The 24,979-nt window shown below is 39.1% G+C and overlaps 1 protein-coding gene across 3 annotated transcripts in view; it reads right to left on the bottom strand.

The window, feature by feature from the left end:
• Hao1 (hydroxyacid oxidase 1) overlaps window positions 1-24,979 on the bottom strand; it is a 95,291-nt gene that overhangs the window by 52,924 nt on the left and 17,388 nt on the right. For all 3 annotated transcript variants that reach the window (XR_004770472.1, XR_004770471.1, XM_027421694.2), the window contains 2 exons: window positions 16,272-16,527; window positions 9,326-9,501 (listed from right to left, as the gene is read on the bottom strand). Coding sequence is in view for 1 of the 3 variants with exons in the window: in XM_027421694.2 (XP_027277495.1) it covers window positions 9,326-9,501; window positions 16,272-16,527 (432 nt within the window). In the remaining 2 variants the exon portion in view is untranslated. The remainder of the gene's footprint in view (window positions 1-9,325; window positions 9,502-16,271; window positions 16,528-24,979) is intronic.

Below are 24,979 nucleotides of genomic sequence, written 5' to 3'. Positions count from 1 at the left end.
TTTGCAAGAGCAGTAAGCACTGAGCCATCTCTCAAGTCCATATCAGCTATTTTTAACTAATAAAATCACATCAGTTTTACCATTTAGCAGAACTTTTACCTACAGCATGAAAAATGAAATAGTGTATATGTGATAAACATTATCAAAGCAGCCACCAATGAACAAAAAATTATTCCAAGCAGTATTTAATATACAGCTGTTGTAAATTCAAGAGCTATTTTGTTGTATTTGTTATATAATTAAATTTTGATCAGTAGTATATATCATAAATATGATGTTCAAATTATAAGATAATTCACTAATTGTGCTTCAAATATATTGATTTCTGAAAATTCACTTTTAAAATAGATTAATATTCTTAAGTGGTAAACATAATTCTTAAATTTTATTTTCCAGACTGTTATCTCTAGGATGCTCCCAGTTTGTTAATTCTTAAATGTAATATTAAGTAAAACCAATTTGTTGGATTTTGTCTTGAAAATCAGACTTTGGAGAGCTAAGCAGGTAGATACAGAAAATGCACATTATGTACCAACTCAGCAAAGGGAATAAAAGACTATCTTAATTAAGACTAATTAAAAATATGCACATAATTTGTAATTCTGACTGTTTTAATTTTTGTGCCCTACACCACTTCCCACTATATGCCATGGAATACTAAAATTCAAATAGTTTAATAATGATAGTAATACTATTCTTTTAAAATTATGGGTATGAATTGATATTGCACCTGTGTCTTATGGCCTAAGTACCTCTGTCCTCACCAAGTTCTTTTGAAACCTTAGTGCCAGATGAGATAATATTTGGAGATGGAATCTCTGATAGGTAATTAAGACTTGTTACATTCATGAAAGTTAAGCTCAATAAAGAGATATTTTGCCTTATAAGAAGAAATATTTGATTGGAAAATCTTTTCCCAACCCTAGAACCCATGACCAAAGTGGGAACGGGTAGGGGGAGGAAGGAGGTGGGAAGAGAAAAAGGGGGGGGGGAATAGGAGGACTGAGACAGGGGAAGAATAGAGGGGGCAAGAAGGGAGATGCCTTGATAGAGCGAGACAGTACAGGTTTGGAGAGAGGTCTGGTATAGGGGAAATGTTAGAGGATTCACAGGGATGACCCCCACTAAGAATCCAAGCAGTGGTGGAGAAGATGCCATTGATGCCCTTCCTCTATAATGAGATTGATGCCTACCTTGGTTACCATTCCTAGAGCCTTCATCCAATAGCTGTTCCAAGCAGAAACAGGTACCCACAGCTAAGCACTGAACCATACTACTGGAATCCAGTAGTGAAGAAGGAGGAGGGATGAGGAAAGGAGCCAAGACAGGGCTGGAGAAAGCCGCAGAAACAGTGGACCTGACCTACTGATAGCATGGAGACCCTGGTCATAAAGCTGGGGAAACAGCATTGGACCAAACCATGCCCTCTGAATGTGGGTGCCAGCTAGGAGGCCAAGACTGTCTATGGGACCTCTAACAGTGGAGCTGGTCTTTATCCCTAGAGCACAAATGGACTTTGGGAGCCCATGATATGATGAACTTTGAAGGTCCCCATGGTGGGCCTCACTATCTCTGGGGAGAAGTTAGGGGGTGGGTTGGGGGGTTGGTGGGAAACATGGGGGGATGGGAGGACAAGAGGATGGGGAAATGGATATGTAAACATGAGTAGTAATTAAAGAATAAAAAAATTAAAAAAGAAGAAATATTATAAAGCTCTACTTCCTTGTCTCTTTGCAGAAAGAGATGAGATGAGCTCTCATCAGAAACCATCTATGCTGAGCCCTGACTACTATCCTCTAGAACCACAAGAAAATTTTCTATTGTATAAAATATTTTGTTGAACCTAATAGTATGATCATTGTGACTGTTATTACTACATGTAGGTACTTGAGACTCCAACTTAAAATTGCTATGGCCAGGAGAATCCATCTTCCCCAAGGTTGAAATCAAGGAAAACAAAACTATGTACAAATAACAAGGGGTCAGCCCTAAAAGATATGTGTATGAGCTAGTTTTATTTGAAAATAAGAAACCTCAATTGAGAAAATACCTCCACAGATAGACCTGTGGGTAAGCCTATAGAGCACTTTCTTGATTGATGATTGATGATTGATGTGGGAGGTCCAGCCCTTTTGTGGTTGATGCCACACCTGGAAAAGTGGTCCTGGGGTATATAAGAAAGCAGGATAAGAAATCCACGGGGAGTAAGACACTAAGAAGCACTCCTCCATGACTCTGCATCAGCTCCTGCCTCCAGGTTCCTGCCCTTGCTTCCCTTCATGATAGACAGTGATGTGGAATTGTAAGCTGAAATAAATCCTTTCCTCTCCAAGTTACTTTTGTCATGCTGTTTTATCACAGCAGTAGAAACCCTAACTAAAGCTTTTGTGTGTGTGTGTGTGTGTGTGTGTGTGTGTGTGTATGTGTGTGTGTGTGTAGAATCATTAATTAAAGAATTTCAAAGGAGGACCACAGGGTATTTGGAGGGAAGAGAGTAAAGGTAGAAATTATACAAATATAGTATATCTATGAAATTAAAAATACAAATATTACTTTTCTAATCTGTCTTTAAATAATAAAGTAAAATTAAAGTGCATAAGCTCTGATAGATGGCCATGAAGTTTTTTTTAAAAGAGAAATTGTGTATTTTCTTTTCAAATGAGTGACTGATTTAAATTTATTCCTTTGGTGAATTTAAGAGTTCTAACTGTTTGACATTACTGGATGAGTCATCTCATTATAACTGGAGTATTATTTACAGTGGCAGATTATTGGCAGTGATGAAAACTGTCAATCTTTTGGATAGAAAAAGAAAACACTGCATCTGTCCATAATTTGATTGTTTTAGCTATATTGTTTACATTTTTAAAAGAAATTTGTTAAACTTGTGGAGGGGAAGGATTTCAAGATGGCTTTCCAACACATTGGTCACTTCCCATCCCATCGACTGTCATTCCTACTTTGCATTTTATTGTTGCTTCCTACAAAAATGTACTTTTGGTACATTATTTGACTTTCCTAGAGTTTTAATTGTCTTTCCTTTGTTCCAGTTATTATGAGGCTTTGGTATATCCTCAAACCTTTCCATATTTCTAGCTAACCCCTTTAAGGCACATTATCTCCAACCTTGAGTCAACTGCCCAGAGCCCTCCAAGTTCTTGTTTTGCAGTGGTTACTCTTGGGCCCCAATGCCTACCTTCATTCTCTTGGTTTTTTCTGCTTTGAATTTCTTACAAACAGATGGATGTAAGCTCTCATTTGGTTTATGGTTTTGTTTGTAGTACACCCATGCATGGCTGTCCAAAAAGAGATCAGTGAGAAGCAAACTGGCAGCCCTTGACTGATCCCTTTGTTTGTGTAATCACTATATGAGCTGTAACACACTCAAAGTTGAGCAACTCTTTTCCCACAGAACCTTACAGACTTTGCTCTTGTTTGCTGGAACCCATTGTTGACCTGAAAACAGATGACAGGCTAGCCTGGCCTATAGTCCTTCATAATAAATATATATATCCACTTTAGTTTTCTGGCATTTCATCTATGATAAGATATGATTTGTTCTCTTAGTCTAATGATTACAACATCAGAATTCAGAGCTTGTCTAACAATTTCTTCCTGCCCTTTCTTTGTGTATTTTCAATCTAAACTCTATGTCAGTTAGACATTTGTCATTTTAAAGCAATCTGTCTACCACTCATCTAGCTGACTATAATGTTCTCTCGGTCTTATTATTCACTGTTATTTTACACTTGAGGAAGTGTCACTGACTTTTATTCAGCCACTCATTCATTTCATTTTAGTTTTTAGGTCTCACACTTTTAATATTGCATACATTTTTTTTTATTTCTATGATTCCTCTTAAGTAACTCAGAAGTGAGGCTGGGCAAATAGCTCAACAGATAAAGCAGTTGTAAGCCTGAGTACCAGAGTTCAAATTCCCAGGACCCATGTAAATGCCAGGTGGGCACAGTGGCCCACCCTTCATCCCGGGAAGGAGGTGGACACAAGGCCTTTTCAGTAAGCTGCCTAGACTAGGTGAGTCTGAATGTCTGTGAATCTTGTTCAGTAGAACTTTCTGTGATGAGGAAAATGTTCACACAGATAAGGCTATTTAATTCTACAGGAAGGACAGCCTATCCAACAAAAGGTACTGGTGATACTGGATATCTACCTAGAGAATAATAAAATTTATTCCACATGTTTTATGCTGCATACCATGAAAATAATTCAAAGAGAATGAAAGACAGTAATTTAAAACCAGACACACTAAACTGTTACAAAAAAAAGATTAAAAAAATTCATTTCAAAATATAGGCACAGTGTTGCAGGGGAATGCCAGGAGTCTTAGACTCCTAGCAATAGCAGATAAATAGCATGAACTGGCCATCTCCTGTGACAGACTGGTGCCTGGCCTAATTGTATTCAGAGAGGCATCATCCAGCAACTGATGGAGGCAGATGCAGAGACCCACAGCCAAACATTACACGGAATTCAGGAATCCTGCAGAAGAGGAGAGAAAGGAGTGTAGGAGCCAGAGGGGTCAAGGACACCACGGGGAAGGCTCACACAGTCAACTAACCTGGGCTCATAGGGGCTCATAGAGACTGAATCAACAACCAGGACGCCTGCATGAGACTGACCTAAGTACTCTGCATTTATACTACAGTTGCTTAGCTTGGTCCTCTTAATGGAACTCCTAACAGGGGGAACAGGGACTGTCTTTGACTCTTTTTTTACAGGCTTTTTGGACCCTACTTCTCATACTGGGTTGCCTTGCCCAGCCTTAATATATGGGGAGGCGCTTATTCCTACTGCAACTTGATATGCCATGTTTTGTTGATACTGATGGGAGACCTGCTCTTTCCTGGATAGAGATGGAAGAAGAAGAGATTGGGAAGAGGGAGGAAAGGATGGGAGAGAGGGACTAGAATGGGAGGAATGCGGAGAGACTGTGACTGGGATGTGAAATAAATAGATGAATAAAAATTATTCTCTTTGAAATAAAATTAGTTTTTATTATAATTATTAAGTAAGATTTACTTTCCTTATCATTGTTTTTATTTTCAATCTTAGCTCCAAGATTTACTGTAATGAAAATTAAGACGTTTCTGAAGCAAAGATGGTGAAAATGATGTAATCTGGGAAAGCATTGACTATGGTTATTGAGATGATACATGCTGTTTATATATAAAAATATACCAAATTCAGCCAGAGAAAAAATGTACAGCAAGTTTGACTTTAGAGAACCCAGAGCATCTTTAGAATGACATCCTAAAATGGCACTTTCCAGGTAAGAACTGCTACTCTACGTGGCTTCTAGAGGGGCCACAGATTCAGGTTGACAATAATTCTTCAAAATTAGCACATGGTTTTAATACTTCCTATTCTTTTGTAGTGAAAATAAGCCCCACTTACTATATAAAAAAAAACATAATTTCTTCAGTGTTGTTCAATATTGCCTTCTGTTGTTTCCAATCAATGTCATTAATTTGTGTGCATTAGGACAATTTACAATTACACTCTGTTCTGCTATTCTGTGACTATAATATCTAGTACCTGTAGTTAAAGATATTTAATGTTCCCAAACTAAAAAAAAAAAAAAAAAGTGTGTGTGTGTGTGTGTGTGTGTGTGTGTGTGTGTGTGTGTGTGTGTGTGTGTGTCTACAGACAACAATTTGGGAATCAGGACTTCAACTGCACACGGAAAAGCCCAAGGATTGACAAAGGGAACTACATGAAATTATAAAGTTTCTGTACAACAAAGGAAACTAACTTTGTAGCCCACAGAAGGGAAAAAATATCTGTTGGCTATACTTCAATTAGCATGTTAATATCTAGAGGATATTTTGTAAAAACAGAAAAGTTTAAGTACCAGGAGCTGGAAAGATGACAGCATTGGCTGCTCCTCCAGAGGACCTGGGTTGTATTCCTATCACCCACTGGCATCTGTCTATAACTCTAGTTCCAAGAGATTTGAGCTGTCTTCTGGTCTCTGCAGGAACTATAGGCATGTAGTACACAAGCAAACATGAAGGCAAAACATCCATACACATAGAATAAAATTTTAGTTAAAAATAAATGGCAATTTGTTTAATAGCCTACAAACAAAAACTGCCAGTCAGGATAGGCTGAGGAATGGAAGAAATGACAAACATGAATGGCCAGTATTTTAAATTGTTCAAACTCTTTAGCCAACAGGAAAATGCAAATTAACAGTACCTGACAAATCCATCTCATTCAGTCAAGGGGCCTATCAGCAAGAAAGCAAAGAACAACAATTATGGAAGAGGATATCAGGAAACAGAAACACTTATTCACTGCTGACGGGGGTGTGAAAAATAATGCAGACTCGTGGAGGGGAAGTGTGGAGAGTTCTCCAAATCTAAAAACACAACAAGTGGAAGCACCAAGTGACCCAGCTAAGCCACTGGGTCCTAAGTCCATCCCCAAAGGGTTCTATATCCTATCACACAGATACTTGCACACCCATGTTGATTTCTGCTATATTCATGACAGCTGAGAAATGGGACCAGCCAAGCCGTTCATCAACTCATGAATGGATAATGAATATATATATATATATATATATATATATATATATATATAACTCAAGCTCTGAGAAAAATGGAATTTTCAGAAAAATGGTTGGATCTTAAAATAATTATTTATTAAACAAGGTGACCTAGACTCACAAAGATAGACATGTGTATTCTCTCTCAAATGCAGATGCTGGCTTCAGTGTTCACATATATGTATCTATGTGGATATAGATCACAAAAACAGAAAGGAGGGCATGAGAGTATTACAAAGAAGTGCTGAGGAAAAAAGGAAAAAATAGAACATATACTATATAAGCAGAAATGAGTGGGGTTGGCATAGGGTAGAAAGGGGGTCATAGGGATAGGAGAGAGAATTAGAGAAGTCCAAACAAAACAGGTTCAAATTAGGTTCAAAAATGGTATAATGGAACCAAATATCTTGCATGCTAACTAAAATTTAAATAAAATAAAATGTGCTCTCCTAACTGAGCAACTGGAAATTTTACTTTATTTTTATTAACTTATATAGTCACCTGTGACTAGCAGATGCCACAATTAACACTGCAGCAAAGTTGTTTATGTTTTCTTTTATACTAAATAAGGACATAGGATATGTTATGTTGTTGAAAGTCATGATGCAGTCAACAATATATTTTGACATGCTGTAACTACTTCTGGCTATCTAGCTGTCAACCCAAAATGTAATTATTTTAAAATGCAGGTAATATTTGAAAAGTCCAGCCTAAACATGGGTACAGTCTTCCATTTGTCTTCAAAGAGATCACTTGCCCTGTTAGTGGAGACTTATTTACCTTCTGTATCAATGTCCTAAACCACCCAGTGAGGACAGTAATCCACATTATATCCGTTTGTGGAATAAAGGAGTTGAATGTTGAGAAAGTGCCTAACGCATGTTAAACCCTCAGGTAAATATGAACTGCTATTTTTATTTCCATGGGATAACAATGAATAGGTGCTAGAGAGAAGAGCAGGTAGTGAAAGCTGGGCAAGATTCATTTCATTTGTTGTATGTTTTGTAACAATTAAGTCATACTCTAGTCATAATAAGATTAGAAAGGGTCTTCCATTTGAAGAAATTACACTTTAAAAAAGTTTGTCATCTTGATCATTTACAGTGCATCTCTACATTCTCTAGGCAATTATTGGGCAAATGACAATTTAAAAGGTTTGTCATCTTGATCATTCAAAGTGTGTCTCTACATTCTCTAAGCATTTTGGGACTATTGGGCAAATGACCAAATGGTTTGCTCTGACTGGATTGTGAGTGTGTAAGACAGGAAGAAACATGATAAGATAAAAGGTTTCCTATTTGTTAATGGCTTGTGAAATCTGTCCATGATTTTGCATTTTACTTTTTAATTAAATTATTTATTTTATAACCAAGACCCAAAAGCTATTTAAAGGGTCAAAATGGCCTAGCTTGGCAAAATATTTACAAACCTTTGATATTCTCACTAATCCTCAGAGAACATGATGTAACATTCCATTCGTGTGCTTTGGTCCTTAAATAAGTTGGGTGTTTAAGAAAGACAATGGTGAGCAGGTAATAGCATCAAGGGCTGTCATGATCGTATATTACACTCCTTACTATATTACCAAAGGCAAATTCAAATCCATGAGAGCTAACCTCAAACACTTGAGGCTACCGTAACTTGCATAAGCTTAAGAACTAAAATATTTTAGATACATGTCAACACTTTTGAAAATAACCCAAGGATAAAGAAATAATATTCTTTAGGAACTTCTTAACCTAGAATATGTGAAAAGAGCTAATTAGAGAATAGTTTCTTCAAAACAAAAACTCATAAAGAAAGTAAAAAAGAATCAGTTGAAAAAAAAATAGAAGAAACTCTTAGAAGTTTTATCCCTTTGCTCATACATGCTATTTGTTTGTTAGCGTGAGCTCTAGTGAAAACCAAATCCTGTCTGAAGCACATGCTTGGGGCTTTGTTAATGTTCTCTCAGGGCAGAGTTTAACCACAGCAACAGATTGCATCTTGCATTCCAATTTGCATTCAATAAAATGCAATTCTTAAAATGGCAGTAAGGTTGGATGCTTCTTCAAGAACTTCCCAGCTACCCATAGTTTCACATTCCTAAAAGTATAATCTCTGCTCTTCTGGTAAAAAGAAAAGAAAAGAGAAAATAAATGTTCCCTGTCTGTCCATCTGGCTTTTGGGTAAAAACCTGTGAGTCAATGAGAACTTGGCTTCTCAGAACCGCTTCAGCTCTTCCTCAATCCAGGCTGAGCATATGTGATACTTGATACAGTTGTTGTCATAGAGATGATTTTTTGTTTGATAAATAAGTGAAATAAACAGTTACAGAAAAACTAGACAGTATAAACTTTACATGTATGAATAACTTCCTTTCAAACACTACTCTCTTGATCTCGCATTTTGAGCTTTCTCATTAGGTAGACTCATTGAAAGCAATGAGCATTTTACCTAGTAACACTTTATCTATTATATGCAAAATATAAATGAACCAGATGATACATATGGACAAGAAGAAAGGTGGTGATGCTGGGGGATGAAGGGGACAGCCTTAGGGAAAGTGATCACAAGCTACAAATAGACATGAAGGCATATGTACATACACAAATAATAGTAAATGTTTTGAAAGAAAGAGAGAATTTGGAGCTGAAACATCATTCAATTTGTAATATCATTTTTCCTTTCAATTATTCTCTCTAAAAAGCTGCCGTGACCATATCCAGAAATGATCATAAAATCAGTTTGTAGCAAAGTAGAGAAATGACAAACCTCTCAAAATGCCCTTTACAACAATAGGCAGTGATGTCAATCGTCTGAGCCATTTAATGTCGTCCCAGCTGAGAGATGGGTCTATGGCTTGTGTCACATATTCAGCAAGCCCACTGTTGTCTCCAAAATTCCCCTTAGGAGAAAATGCCAAATCATTGGTTTCAAAGTTTTTCATCCTAGAATAGATCATAAAATGGAAATTAGAGACAGCTTCTATCTGACTTGGTGAAAATAAGGGGGAAAAATGTCCCCTGTCTGATAAGTTACTCAGTCACCCATGGGTTGGTTGTCTGCAAATTTTTCTAGGGTTTCATGTAGGAGTGTGTTCTAACTGTGGCCATGTGATTTCAACAGACCACCTAAAGCTTAATTTACATTTGTGTGTTTATTCAGACAAATCAATCTTAAGGATCAATGTGTAGCCATGTTCAAACATTTCCTGTTTAAGCCAGTTTACAGCCACAGACAATAGACTGGATGCTATTTTCAGTCAGCTATGAAAATTCAGCATAATAGAAACCATTTGCACAGTGCCTTATGGTTTACAAAGGCCTTTTATATAATTGTATTTATATATTTCTTCCCTTAAAATCTTTTAGACTTTAACATTGAATCACCACCATGATTCTCATTTTATATAGACAATAGTAACCCAAGTGTAGAATGAGATGCCCAAGAATAAAACCAGCTAGGGGCATTATTTGAGTGGGCATTGATGGGGAATCAGGAAGTGGTTCTCAGCACAGGAGTCTTGCCTTTCCCTCCTGCTGCCTGTTGCCTGTTACTGCCTCAAACTCTGATCTTCCAGAGAACGTTGACAAGGGCCTAGGCTTTCAGATGATCACCAACCACCATCTTTTCTTTCTTGCTGCTGTGCTTTCATTACCACCCAGCAAACTGGAAGTGTCAACCCCTGCACCCGTGGGTAGACTCACTCTGAGATGTAGTGTGCATGTGTCCCCAGAATGTTCCCACAGGATTAGGCACTTCAGTGGCCCACTGTTTTATCTGTCTTTGCAAAAATCCCCCATTTCCTCTCCTCCACCCACTTCCCTATATGATAACAGTCTTCACCTTCTGAACGATCAACTTACACTTGGCCAATGGCTCCATTTTCTTCCCAGGGAGTCACAGCCAAGACATGCCAACACTAAGCTGTTGCCGTCTCCTAGTCTGCCATATTGATTTAGTTTGACCAAGTGGTTGTCTAACTCATGACCAAGACTCAACTTCTGTATCACCCTATACTTGATATCCTTTTTCTTGCCCTAACATGCCATTCTTGGCTATGTTTGGACAGTCTCCCAAGCCAAAGGCAACTTTCATTCTGCTTGCAGTTCTAATCACACCACATGGATCGCTGACAATGCGGATTGGCAATGGCATCTTCCATGTAAGTTAGCAGTGCACAGCCTCCAAATTTACTTACAAACTAATCAATTGAAAGTCTTCTTGTGAGTAGCCAAAACTCAGCTTGCTCTCCTACACACTTGAACTGACCTACTAGTCATTCTTCTTATGGGTAACAACACAGCTATGTGTCATGTATGGATTAGTCCCAGCTCATTTGCCCTCCACCAGCTCTGCCACTGAATATGGAAAGGATCCTGGAGCCATAACCGAAACTACATGTCTACAGATGGGAATAGCTAGGAATTCTTTTTCATTATTTCAGACCCTCTTTTTATACAAAATTGGTTGATACTTAGTTTATACTTTAGAGCATTTCAGCTAAAATCACTGATGGAGTAGTTAGAGTGCATAGACCATCCCATAGATATGGACTTTCAATTTCAAACAAGCCTGTTCTAGTCATTGTAGCAATGTCAGTTTTCTCAGTAGGACTGCACATATTCCTGCAGATTTATGGACATAAAGACATAAAACACCCCAAATGCATGATGTCCATCTAGTTGTTGACTTTTGATGAATTATATGAGCTTCCCATTTGTCAAGACACTTGGGGTTGTACAATATGTCACAGTCCTGGGTCTTCTGTGGTATCCTTAATTTGAATTGAATTAAGCTTTCTGTTCAATAAATGTATCCTTGGGAGGGAAACCTAGCCCATTACTTCAATGATACTAAATTTCAAACATAAATATTGTTAAAAGAAAAGGTGCAATCTATCTATCCCAGCCTCAGACCAGGAGAAAAAAGGAAACCATCTGCATGTGTCCCTGCCCCCACACCAAACAGACTGCCGTGCTTCGGCAGGGGTGGGTGAAAGGGTGAAATGGATAGGAAAAAACAGAAACATGGATAAAATTATATAAATAACTGTTGTTATTCTTGGACCGTGCAATGCAGATCAACACTTGAATGAATGTTGCCTTACAGAAATCTCAGGGCACAATGAAGCCTTGTTGTGACTCTAAACTTTGTTCAAAGCCAGAAGCCAAGAAAAAGTTTTCAGATATCTTGACAGAGAACCACGATGGAGTGTTTTACGGATGGCTCTGAAAGAAACTGCCATGAAAGCTATTTTTATTCAGATTATGACGTGTGTGTGTGTGTGTGTGTGTGTGTGTGTGTGTGTGTGAGAGAGAGAGAGAGAGAGAGAGAGAGAGAGAGAGAGAGATTCTTAAAGTAGCTTCTGATATTCATTTTGTTAAGGCATGAAAAAGACAACACCAGAATATTAACATAACTATTTAGAGCTTAATTTTCAGAATCCTGAGCGAATAAATGCCACAAAGAGACCAAATTTCCTCTTTGTAAGGGAATTGTTATTCCTGGGGTGTCCCTTAATATAGCTTTTAATCTAATATAGAAATTGATTTTTCATTTTAGTTAGTGTCTAGCAACAATAATAATTACTAAAGTAAGTGTGTTTAAGTAACCAATTGTATGACTAATAAGAATAAGCATCGATGGCAACATATGATTTCAAAATTTTGACAATGCAATACTAAGGATAAAGCCCCATCTCTACACTGAAAACTCCCAAAATAAAGTAAAACAAAATAAAAATCACGTAAGTTCACAATAGCATCAGAGTATGGAAAGGAGAAAATTCACAATTTGTGTGAGATGAGGAGAGGCGGCTAGCCTTTCTTCTGTGGTTAGGAAAGAAGTGTTAGAACATATCCTGCTCCCTTCCTCCTCAGTGTGGCCAGGTGGCCTAAAGACAGACTGAGGCCACAAACTTGGAGTTGTAATCCTGTTCAACTTGTTCCTAGTTATCTTATATTGGGAAAATCCCAAATGTGTTAATAAACTTTTATATGCCGACTAGACAACTACATGCTAAGCGCCTACTATCTATCAGTTTTCTAGATATTTAGTAAATGCCAGTAAATAAGAAAGCAAAAGATCTCCATCCATCACAGAAGTAAACAGTGCATGTGTAAATTGTCAAGTTTGTTGGAATGTGAGTACAATAAAGGGGGACAAGGGGAGAGAAGAGGAAGCAAAGCAACTGGCAGAGGCTCACACGGACATTTGAAGTGTGGTAACAAGGGCAGATCTCACTGCAAAGCTACAATAAAGAACTCAATAGAGTTATGCTTGTTTTACCATTGCTGTTGTAACACATGACCACAAACGCAGTCTCACAATGTCCAGTGTCGCAAATTTGTAGGCTGGAGATAGGGCTTAGCTGAGAAGAGTTCGGGCTGTTCTTCCAAGACCCAGTTTCGATTCTTGACACCTCCATGTCAGCTCACAACCGTCGAGTTCCAAAGGACAAAAAGCTTTTTTTTTTTTTTTTTAACCTCACTGGGGCACTATGATGCACATGCAAGCAAAACATCCACACACGTAAAAAATAACTTCTCATGGTACACATGTATTACATTTGAAAGACCAAAATGGTTCTCACTGAACTCAACTCAAGGTATCCATGTCCCTCTGCCTGCCTAGAGAAGAATAGATTGATCACCTCACTTGTTCTCTCAGTGGACAGCCCAGCCTCTTGGACACATGCTTCCAAACTCTCCTTTTATCACCTCAACTCCTCCTCTGGCTGACTCCTTTCCCTAATCAAAACTCTTCATTGCGTATAATGTCTACCGTGATAAACCTCATCGTCTCCTGTCTCAATGTCCTTAGCTCCATCTCCTCTGCCAAGCTCATTTTTCCATGGAAGGTAGCAGGCTTGAGGGTTTGAGCGTGGACACCTTTGGCCTCGGTGTGTATTCCTAACAATTATTTGATCTTGTCACTTTTCTTTAAACTTTCTGGAACTGTGGGCAAAGCAGGGCGCGGGGTGAAGGGAGGGGAGACAGACTAATCTTAATTCAGGTAAATGAATCATCTCCACAGAACATGGAAAAAAAACAAAAAAACAAAACCAACAACAACAACAAAAGGCCCCTGCCTCCTCCGAGGCTCCAGAATCTGACTGGTGAACTGGCTTTGCCCCTGCTTCTTCCAGAGTGGAGGATTTCCTTTTTGCCTCAGTTTCATGCCAGTCCTAATGTGCACACACGCATATGTTTTGCATATAGACCAAGTAGCCATTACCAACCCTCTGAACTCTCTCTGCTCCCGGGTGCCAAGAGTCAGGGCCCTCCCCTCCACCCGAGGCAGAGGAAGTAGCAAAGGCTGGAAGGAGCCAGGCTTAGCGACTCATTCTCCCCTGGATTTCCTGTCTCCCTCCCTTGCCAAACCTCACTTCTGAAAAGCAGGCTTCACCTTCTATGAGTCAGGTCAGTGCAAAAAGAAACTGATTTCATATAGAGCTGTTAACAGATGAGGGGTTTTCTTTGCGGGGGGGCGGGGAGTGGGTGACTGAAGCCTCAAGCAGAAGGCTTGACCTCTAGTTTGTATGTTCTGTCTTCAGTGTGGGTCCCTGAGGTGCTGGTCAGAAGAGCTGTGCTGCCCTGATGCGCTCAGGACAAGCCCCACCAGTGTGCAGGATGGTTCTGTGTTGCCCATAACCTGGATGTGCTGCTCGTGATTTGATCGTCTTCAAGACAGAGCTGTGACAAGCTGGAAACCCAGGGCCACTCCTGTGAACACTAGCAACTGAAAGGGGTCTTTGTTTCAAGGCCGCCACATCATCTGGGCAGAAGTCCAGGGGCAAAGGAAAAGGGGGGAGGGGTCAGGCCTGTGGCTCATCATGCAGTCACCTCCTTGCTGAGAAGTGAGGGGTTCCAGCCTGGATACATAACAGTGTCCTCATACCCACAGGACTAGATACTCATTCATTCCTTTGCCACCCATAGCCAGAAGCACAAAGCAAACTCCATGGTTCTGTTACCATCGCTGTTGTTAACAGCCATGCTATTAGGGAAAGAGGTGAGGCAAGGGGCTATTCCCTCACAAACGACCAAAGGGAAATAACAAGAGTTTCCTGTAGGAAACTGTGACAGTGTGAAACTAATTATTTTAGAAAGTCTAAAAAGACAAGTCAAAATACAAAAAGAAGGTGAGTGCAGATTGCATTTTAGAGAAGGAGTAAATAGTTCGCTTTCTGGTGACTCTGGCAAGGTTAGGTTTATGTCAGGAGCTGCAACTTCTGCTTTTGTTCTCTTCACATTTATGTGGTATCTGGGTAGCCTGCCCATCAGATCTGTGGCCCAGCTTTACTGTCAAGCCTTTCTTTAGCTTACTAGAGGAACCACACACAGAAATAATGTCCCCAAATCTGTCTAGGAGTGACAAGCATTCCCATTAATTACATCACCAGTTGATAGACAGCACAACAGCATATCTTATGCTTGGTATTGAAAAGTCTCCTAGGTATAGTGGTGGCTATGGGAAATGGCAATTTTTTGATCCTTACACAAGACTGCCTATAATGCGTATGAAGTCACATTTCCAATATGACTTGGTTTCTCCCTATGGGGAAACCTGGCTTGAGCTTTGCAACTGTTCATTTTTGAATTCCTTCAGAAGGCAAACATAGGATGCTTTGTTTTTATCCTGTTATCTTTCTTCAATCTTTAAAGCCCTAGTTGTTCCAAATACAAACAAATTGCTGCTTGGGGATGTCACAAGTAATCAAAATGAGCAGCAGCCCCTGTAGAATGAAGCACTTCTTGGAAGGCATCACAGCCACCCAACATCAAATGTCAGCCACTAAGACAAGGGTTTCATATCTGTTTAGATACCTATAGCCCAAGAGATGTCCCACGACTGTCACAACTGGTATGAAAACTGTAAAAGGTCCTGTTGGTATAAAATATGGAAGGACAAAGCAATGAGGAGAGACATGTATAGCTGAATGAACCTGAAGTCCTTTCTCACTGAGCTCCACTGGTCCCGGATTTTACTCAAGCTGCTTCTACTCCTAAAATGCTACAAGGGAGGGATCATTAAAAGTTAATCATAGGCTAAAATGTGCCAATAAAATCGTTAGAGTTCAAGTTTAGATTATGTGATGCATGGTTTTTGCTAACATGAATGAGTGAGTGAATGACCAAATCTTGATCCGTGAGTGAACCACATTACGGAGGTACATAAAATGAGGTAAGAAGATGAAGTATCAAATACATGACTTCTTTTTCCTCCACAGTTTTGTCCTTCTTTACATCTGTCTGCTCCCAATACAACTAAAATTGAAATATGAATGTGATTCTTTGATTTCCATGAAGAAATAGGGCACCAGGATCACAATAAAAAGAAACCCTGTAGCCTATACAAAACTCATCTGTATCCTATTTCATATTTCCCAAAGCCTTAATGCATGCTGGTAATAAATTCTTTTTAATTTTGTAAATCTATATTAATCCTTTCTGTTGTAAGAGTTCAAATATGTGACATCCCCAAGCAATATCACTTGCTAGAGATTATACAGATATATGGCAGTGGGTTTCTCTAGATCACGGAGCCTATCATTCCCAATGAGATCCTTTTAACTATGTTCTAAGGTGAATGTCTCTATGGAGATTTACTTCTCGACGGTATCTACTTGCAAACTAGAAAACGGAAAGGCAGCTTTTGGAGGTGGCCCGTGAAAGGGAAAGAGAAACTCCACTCGGAGACTGTGAGATCATACCTGAGTTGTGGCGGCAGTTTGAACCTGTTACGCACATCATCAAAGCGGTTGCCCAGGTAAGGTGTGTCCACAGTCACAAATATGGCCTTGTAACCCATCTTCTCAGCTCGCTTCACTAACTGCCTGCTGACCTCTCGGTCTTTGTAGATGTAGAGTTGCATCCAGCGAAGGGCCTCGGGGCCAGCCTCTGCCACTTCTTCTATTGAGGAGGTGGCCCAAGAACTCAGCATCATGCCAGTTCCCATGGTCTGACAGGCTGTAATGGAAAGAAGAAAATCAATATAGACCTGGCACAGCTCCTTCTCCTAGACTAGGGTTTTGTTCAAGAGAAAAAGACCTCTTTGTGAACTCAAATCTTTAAAAAATAAATAACACATAATTGATTTGCACTGTGTTATTTTATATTGTAAAAAGAAATAAGTAAATAACAAAAGATGTGCTAGTGCTGCAGGTGGAAATCCTGAGAGCAACCTGAATTACTATTTGGGGTACTGGTTATGCTGTGTGTAATTAATATAGAAAATGAAATACATACAACCACTGCGGATAGCACTGTTGCAAAAGTTAATTTTATGTGTCAGCTTGTCTAGGCCATTGTGACAAGATATTTGGGCAAATGAATCTGGGTGTTACGATGAAGGTACTTTCAGATAAAATTAGCATTCAAAGTAGTAGTAGAATTAAGTAAAACAGATTGCCTGACGTTGTATAGCCTCATCTCATCTGTGGAAGATTTAAAACATGACTGATCTTTCCTAAGAAAGAAAAGGAAATGCTCCCAGCTGACTGCCTTTAAACTTGACATTAATATCACCTTTCATCATGTCTCCAGCCTTCTACTTAGTCTGCAGATTTAGGGTTTTGGTGCCTCCATAATTTTGCAACCTAAGTTCTAAAAATGAGACTCTATCATAAATATGGATATAGAAAAAGATAGATAAATGATATATACATAGACATATATAGATGGATATATAGATATGATACTGATATCTATATTAGGGGATAGATCTTATTGATCCCATCTCTCTGAAGAACTCTGGCTGCTAAAATTATAAAAATATTTATAGACATACAAGTACAATGAAGTTATATAGATACATTAAAATGAAAAGTTCAAAAAGCAACATGTATGCCATGATCCCACATTTCTGCAAATTATAGCTCACTTAAACAAACCAAATGTTAATGAGTAACAAAACCATGGGTAAGTTCAAGATTTCCTTCCTTTTTATATTTCTGAATTTCTATTTTAAAGCATTTACTCAGACACATTCTACCATTTGTGTCCCCTTTAAAAAATATGTGAGCTACATATCAAAAGCAGAGTCATCCTTTTGATCAAAGTGACAATAAATGAGGAAATTGTCTTGGAAGACTTTAAAGAACACTGGTGATGAGACATCCTCCCAAATAGGCAGTAAAAGGAGTGAGTTTAGTGGAGGAGAATGCTGATTCCATGTTTGCATGCTGTACAGGAAGTTCCAAGAAATAAAGCACAAATATCCGATGGTTACAGAATCCCAAGTCACTCATATCAGCTGAATGGTCACTTTGTGTTGAATGGGAATGAATGTACTAGTCCAAGTGACACTCACGGGATGATGAGAATCAAGTAAGATGGTGGTTATGAAGTTTCTCTGAGAGCTTCCATGCTCAAACTTTAGCCAACAACAAAGTCTCCTGGAAAGCTTATAAAAGTGACTTTATAGTCCCAGTTTCTTATTACATTGGTCTCTTGTTGGTCCCCAAGGATTTGACTATTCCAGACAATGCTGCTGACACCTATGTTGGACTATACTTAGACACCAAAATAGTAGCATCAGCAGCTGATAGTAAAAGTCTAAGCTCAAACGTTTTTTAAATGAATTTGATTTTGAAAATTTTTGTCAAAGCATTAGACATGGAACACACACACACACACACACACACACACACACACACACACACACACACACACACACACACTTTTCCAATGCCCTTGATGGTTTCTTCATTCCAAACAAAACATGTGAGCTGCAGAGCATCATCCCTTTGAGACAGTGTTCATCCTAGGAGTTCATTTGAGAATTTCTATAATAGGTTCTCAGGGCTTGCAAATCACTGTCCATAAGAAACACATTGTACTAAGTAATAATACATCTGGATCCTTGTCTGATTTCTATTAAGTTTAGAAATGTGGAAATAACACCAGAGGGCATTGAGTGCTTGAGTCAGAATCTTCTGGCCATCACAGCACCACAAAGAGACAATTTCCTGAAGAAGATGTAACCTAACCAATGCCATATAGAGTTGGGCAGCAAGGTGAGACAAAAACCCAATATGTCCATATGTGTAGGACTGGTATCCATGAGAGTCTCTGGTAACCAAGTACAAATAAAAATAGTCCCTCACAAAAGGATGAGCAAAGGGGACATTCAGATAATCTGGACCCTTCATGAATGTAGCAGTGCAGTCAACCACAGCTCTGCCAGTTGTCACATGGAAATCTTCCAGGACTTTCCTTAGCACGTAAGTATCTATAGGCATTCCACAGAGACTATGACAAATGTTCAAACAATCACAAATCATATGAACATCAAACCTTCCAGTTTACTCAGGATGTCCGAATTCTCAAATACCTTCCCACAATCACTTGAGTATAGATGTCCACAGAGAACTAGGGCAGTTCATGCCTCCATTACTTCCACCTATTCTTGGGCTACCCATCCCTCCTCTAATGTTTTCTGACTTACTTTTTCCTCCAATACTGGCAATCCAACACAATACTGGCAAGCTATTCATGGATGTTGCCACTGAGCTATGGACCCAACCACACGTTTATTTTTTTTGTCTTTTATATTTATTTTTTATAAACTTGAATTACAAACAAGATTGAATTACATGACGATCCCAGTTTCCTTCTCCCTCCCTTCCTCCTCTACCACCCCCCTAACTAAAATCCTACCTGCCGTATGTCCTTTCTTCTAATCTACACTTGACTCAAAATTTCTGCTTCCTCATGACCTCTGCATCCTTCCTTTTCTTCCCTTCTCACTCTCATAGCTTCCTCCCCCCCCTTCCCATGCTCTCAATTTGCTCAGGGGATGGTGACCCTTTCCCCTTCTCCAGGGGACAAAGTTTGTCTCTTTTAGGGTCTTCTTTGTTTACTAGTATCTCTGGCAGTGTGGATTGTAGGATGGTACTCCCTTACTCTATGTCTAAAATCTATATATGAGTGAGTACATATTATGTTTGTCTTTTTGGGTTACCACTCTCAGAATGGTTTCTTTGAGTTCCATCCATTTTCCTGCAAATTTCAAGATTCCATTTTTTTTTTCTGTTGAGTACATTGTGTAAATGTACCACATTTTCTCTATCCATTCTTCAGCCGAGGGGCATCTAGGATGCTTCTATTTCTGGCTATTACAAATAATGCTGCTATGAATATGGTTGAACAGATGTCCTTTTTGTATGAATGTGTTTCTTTTGGGTACATGCCTAGGAGTGGAATTGCCAGATCTTGTGGTAGACTCATTCCCATTTTCTTGAGGAGTCGCATACTGATTTCCAAAGTGGCTGTACAAGTTTGCACTCCCACCAGCAGTGGAGGAGTGTTCCTCTTTTTCCGCATCCTCTCCAGCATAAACTGTCATTGGCGTTTTTGATTTTAGCCATTCTGACAGGAGTAAGATGGTATCTCAGAGTTGTATTGATTTGCATTTCTCTGATGGCTAAGGATGTTGAATACTTTCTTATGTGTCTTTCAGCCATTTTAGATTCCACACATTTTTTTAACAACTAAAATCATAGGAGCTTGAATTTGGAATTGAGGGCCATAAATTCTAAGTCACCATTGTTTCTGGTGGCAAAAAATTAACAAATGTTTGTGATTTAATGAGAGTCTATTGGGAGAAAAGGGAATATCAGAATCTGGGCATGATGAATCATCTGTTGAGGCTAAGCTGTTACAACCAGGAGAATGCATGGATAAATCTTACGAATCTCCATGCTTCCTGAACAAACAAACATGATCATTCTGATTCCCAGTCACCTGTGATCGCTTGCTGTGTCCAAGGAAAATTATTGATGCATTATTATATCTGTTGTTTTTCTTGACAAATGTTCATTTTAGAGTAATCTAAAGAAATACAAAATTTTACAAGACCTTTTTAGAAACACAACTGAGAATGTGTCTATCCAAGTAAGAACAGATCTGAGAATGGACTGGTTCATCCTGGTTCACATTTATGCTCCTCAATGTACTGAAGTTGAAATTACAGACCAAACATCATTGCACATGCCTGTTATTCAGCATTTGGGAACGGGAGGTGGGGGGTTTTCAAGTTTAAGGCCAGCCTGGATTTTCTGTTGCCAAAAATAAAGTTTAAGGCCAGCCTCAGCTACACAGTATGCCCCAATTTAAAAAAATAAAAACAAATTAATATACTTCCATTCTAATAGGTAAGTAACCGTAGCTGTAAAGTAATTACTGTTGTGTCCTTAATTTCCTTCTAGTGTACTAGGGCAGTTCATCATGCCATCATTTCCTCCCTTCACTGAGGGTTCCTTGAACCTTCTAAAGACCAGTAATTTTTCTAATGTCTGGCATGCCTTACAGGGTCCACACCTGCCTAAGAGACCAGTAGTCTAAGCATCACTTTGAATGGGTGAAAGCCCATTGTTGTACTGGATGCTAAGGATTTCACACACCACCTTCACCTGAGAGATAAAGATAAGCCCTTCTTGCATACCATGCACATTGGAGATAAAGAACCCAAGTTTGAAGATTGTATAAGTATCTGATCATGGTCCAGAGTTCTAGCCAGAGAAATCCTGATGATCTGCACACAGAGATATGTTCATCCTCTCATTCCTAGCTCATTTTGAATGTCTCTGTGCAGTCAAAATCTGTGACCTCCTACTCTCAAGGGTAAGAACTGTAAGATTTCAGTCTACAAAGAACAGACTTCAGCTTTCCTCTCAATTCCCAGATTTGTGGCTGTCCACCACACGGCTACACAGGTGACTTTGCATTTTCACAAAGTCTGCTTAACGGAGCTCTCAGCCAAAGTGCTGTTGCTATGAAAGCACAGCCCAGCTCTTTCCAGGGGTGAAGGTTTTTAATACTGCTCCAAGGTTGAAGATTCATAGTTGTCAGCATGTCCTAAAGATAATATATCCAGAGCCAGTGAGATGGTTTAGCGTGTAAAAAAAAAATGCTTGCCAAGAAAGCCTCATGACCTGAGTTCAATCTCCAGAGTCCACATAAAAGAGAAGGAAAGAACCAACCCCACAAAGTTATCTGCTGACCTACACATACACACACACCTTGACATGGATACACACACATATCACACACACACACACACACACACACACACACACACACACACACACACGGCAATAATAAAAATAAATGTAAGATAACATATCCAGTACACACTGCCAAGTAAACATGAATCCCATGGGACCTCTTGGAATTTTGTTTTCTTGTTTTTACTGTCTCTTTTATCTTCCTTAAGCTATAACTTAAAGAATAGACCTCTACTGGGGGAATCTGTTTGTTTGTTTGGTCTTATGAAACAGTCCAGCCTGACCTGGATTTTGGTATGTATTTTGGGCTGACCTTGAACAAGAGACCCACTTGTCTGTGCCTCCTAAGTGTGGCACCATACCCAGCTAAACTTTTATTTTAAAGTTTTATCCATTATTTTTATTTTATTCCATGAATATTTTTCTTGCGTAAAAATGTTTATGTGCATATGTATGTATGTATGTATGTATGTATGTATGTATCTATGTATCTATGTATCTATGTATCTATGTATAGCACATGTGTGCCTGGTACCCACAGAAGCCAGAAGAGGGTATTGGATCCCTAGAACTGGAGCTGCAGATAGCTGTGAGTTGCTTAAGAATTGAACCTGCAAGAGCAGCAACTGCTTTGACGGCTGGGAAAATTTTCTAGTTCCCCAGCTAAACTTTTAATAGTCCAGGTTAACTCAGAGTTTGTTGATATACTTTGTATTCCTCTCTTCTCTTTGTTGGGCAGTAGCAGTCATACGTATGCCATTGCTCTGAGGGAAATTCAGACACTCATGCATCAACAAAAGAGACAACAGTGTGGCCCCTACGCATAGGCATTGAGAGCTAGCCAGGAGATAATGCTGATGTGTCAGAAAGGCAAGAGGTAATAACAAGTTGAGCAACCAATGCCTGGCAATGGCCCCAGCTTTACCACCCATGAAGCACATTCGATCTGCAAATAACTCTAAGCCAGCTGTCCCAACTATTTTATAGTATCAATGGACAGTTATTTAAATTAAGACAAGGTCTGTGAATATTACCTCTGTGTACACTGAGGGCATGTGACTGAGAAGGGTTAGGGGCAATCATTTCTAGCACAGTATGAAAAAAGAGGTTCAAGAGCAGCTAAACTGTTCCTGCTTCGTCCGAGATATTTTTTAGCATCATTGTAACTTAATGCACTCCGTAGTCAGCAATATTTCTTGCTTTCTAATATACATATATCTATGTATTTTAATTGACAAGTAGTAATTGTGTATATGATGGTGGTACAATGTGATGTTTTGACTCATATGTACATTGTAAAAGATACTAAGTTAGGCTTTATTACATGCAACTAATTTTGTGAAGAAAATATCAAAAGTCTGTTCTTCAAGGCTAGGTTTGTAGCTTAGTAGAGCAGTTGAATAGACATATAAGGCTTTGAAATCATCCCATAGCACTAAAAGAAAGTTAAGAATCCTTAACAGGTGATGGTGGAGCACGCCTTTAATCCCAGCACTCAGGAGGCAGGGGCAGGCGGATCTCTGTGAGTTCGAGGCCAGCCTGGTCTCCAGAGTGAGTGCCAGAATAGGCTCCAAAGCTACACAGAGAAACCCTGTCTGGAAAAACAAAAAACAAAAAACAAAAAATCCTATTCTTTCAGCAGTTTTGAACTATACAATACATCAGTATTCAGAGTGGTTTCATGCAGCATAATAGATTCCCAGCAGCTATTCCTCTAGCCTGTACTAGACTTTGGTCAACACCTTACTTTCCTCCATTCTCAACCCTGAACCCAAGCTCCTCCTTTTTATTGCACCATCCTAGACTTCGATTGACATCCTCCTATTTCCATCCTCATCCCCAACCCTAGCTTCTAGTTTCTATCACTTTACTCTCTAATTCCATAATATTCCATTGCGCATTCATACCACATTTTCTTTATTTGGTCATCTATAGCGGGATCACAATAGATGATCCGTGTTACTGTCCCCTACAGTCATCCATTCAAACAAATGTAATTTTAGCATACCAATTTCAATTCCTTTGAATATTTGCTCAAAAGTAGGATTATTTATTTTTTAGTTTTTAAGACATTTCACTGATCTACAATGTCTCAGAACAACAAAGAAAACAGTTAACAAGAGAAATGACTACCAGTGAAGAGGAAGAAAACATGGACAAAGCACATACCTGATAAGGGGATGACATCCAAAGTATATGAGAAACTCAGTTCAATAGCAAGAATGCAACCCACAAAACAGGCTGTTCAACAATGCTAACAGTACTCAATTCTGCAGAAAGTTCCTCTCAGACACACCCAAATAGAGGGTCTTACTAAAGTTAAATCATGTTAAATCAGGCTACACATAAAGTAAGAAGTATGACTCTGCTCCATGAAACCACTGTCCAGCAAAGGCTTAACTACATCTTTACCCTGTGGCATCTATAATTGGTTACATAAGAATTGAGCTACCCCTGGGGCTAACACAAATCCTAAAGTCCAATATGAAGTGACTTACATAAACTAGCACAAGTTAATAGCTCAGAAAACCATCATGCCTGGCAAGGTCTGCCTTATGGCTGAACAGTGCCACTGTGCCCCTGCAATGGGGACAGGTTGCTTTATTTCAAGCTTTAATGAAAATGTTTCCTTCTGATCCAGGTAATGTGGATGTGGAAGAGTGAAGATAGGACACACACACACACACACACACACACACACACACACACACACACACACACACACACACACACACACACATATATATATATATATATATATATTATATACACCTGTTTTGTCTATTATAAAAATTTGGATACCAAGCCCACCCACGCTAGCTCTTTAATGGAAAGGCACCCTGGATGCATCTCTCTTCTGTACTAGAATAGTTGCATCATTTTACATGTTCATCCTGAGATCAACAGGCTCTGAGAAGACTTTGAGGGTCTTCAGAAGGGAATGATTTCCATGCTGCATCTAACAGCTTCACATCAGAGGACTTAAATCCATTCCTTTGGGAACTATATGAAACTTTCACCCAGGATTTTTCTATTCTTCTAAGGCTTGATGATTAATAAGAGCTATGTAGATACTGATAAACTTCAGATTCTGACTAGTTGGCCTAGAGTGAGACCTGAGATGCATGTTTCTTCAAATCTGATGAGTGTTTTCAAGTCTGGTGACCACCAACCATTCTTTTGAGAGCAATGTAGTATGCATTTTCTTTCTGTTGTGCTCATGGGATGCATTTGGAAAGAATTCCCAGAAAATGAGAGAGAAAAAACTGACTAGGGATAGCAGAGTGTGTAGGGAGACATCGTAACCACGTCTCCTAAGGGCCGGGTACAGGTGTACTTAACCATGCCTGTCAGGGCGTGGTTAAGGGGTGTTCGGGATGACTCGTGGGGGGTTCTTAAGGGACCGCACACAC

This window comes from Cricetulus griseus, chromosome 6 (genome assembly GCF_003668045.3).
Source record: "Cricetulus griseus strain 17A/GY chromosome 6, alternate assembly CriGri-PICRH-1.0, whole genome shotgun sequence".
Classification (NCBI taxonomy): Eukaryota; Metazoa; Chordata; class Mammalia; order Rodentia; family Cricetidae; genus Cricetulus; species Cricetulus griseus.
Note: the sequence above shows the minus strand (reverse complement) of the source record. Positions and strands in the feature narration are given on the sequence as shown.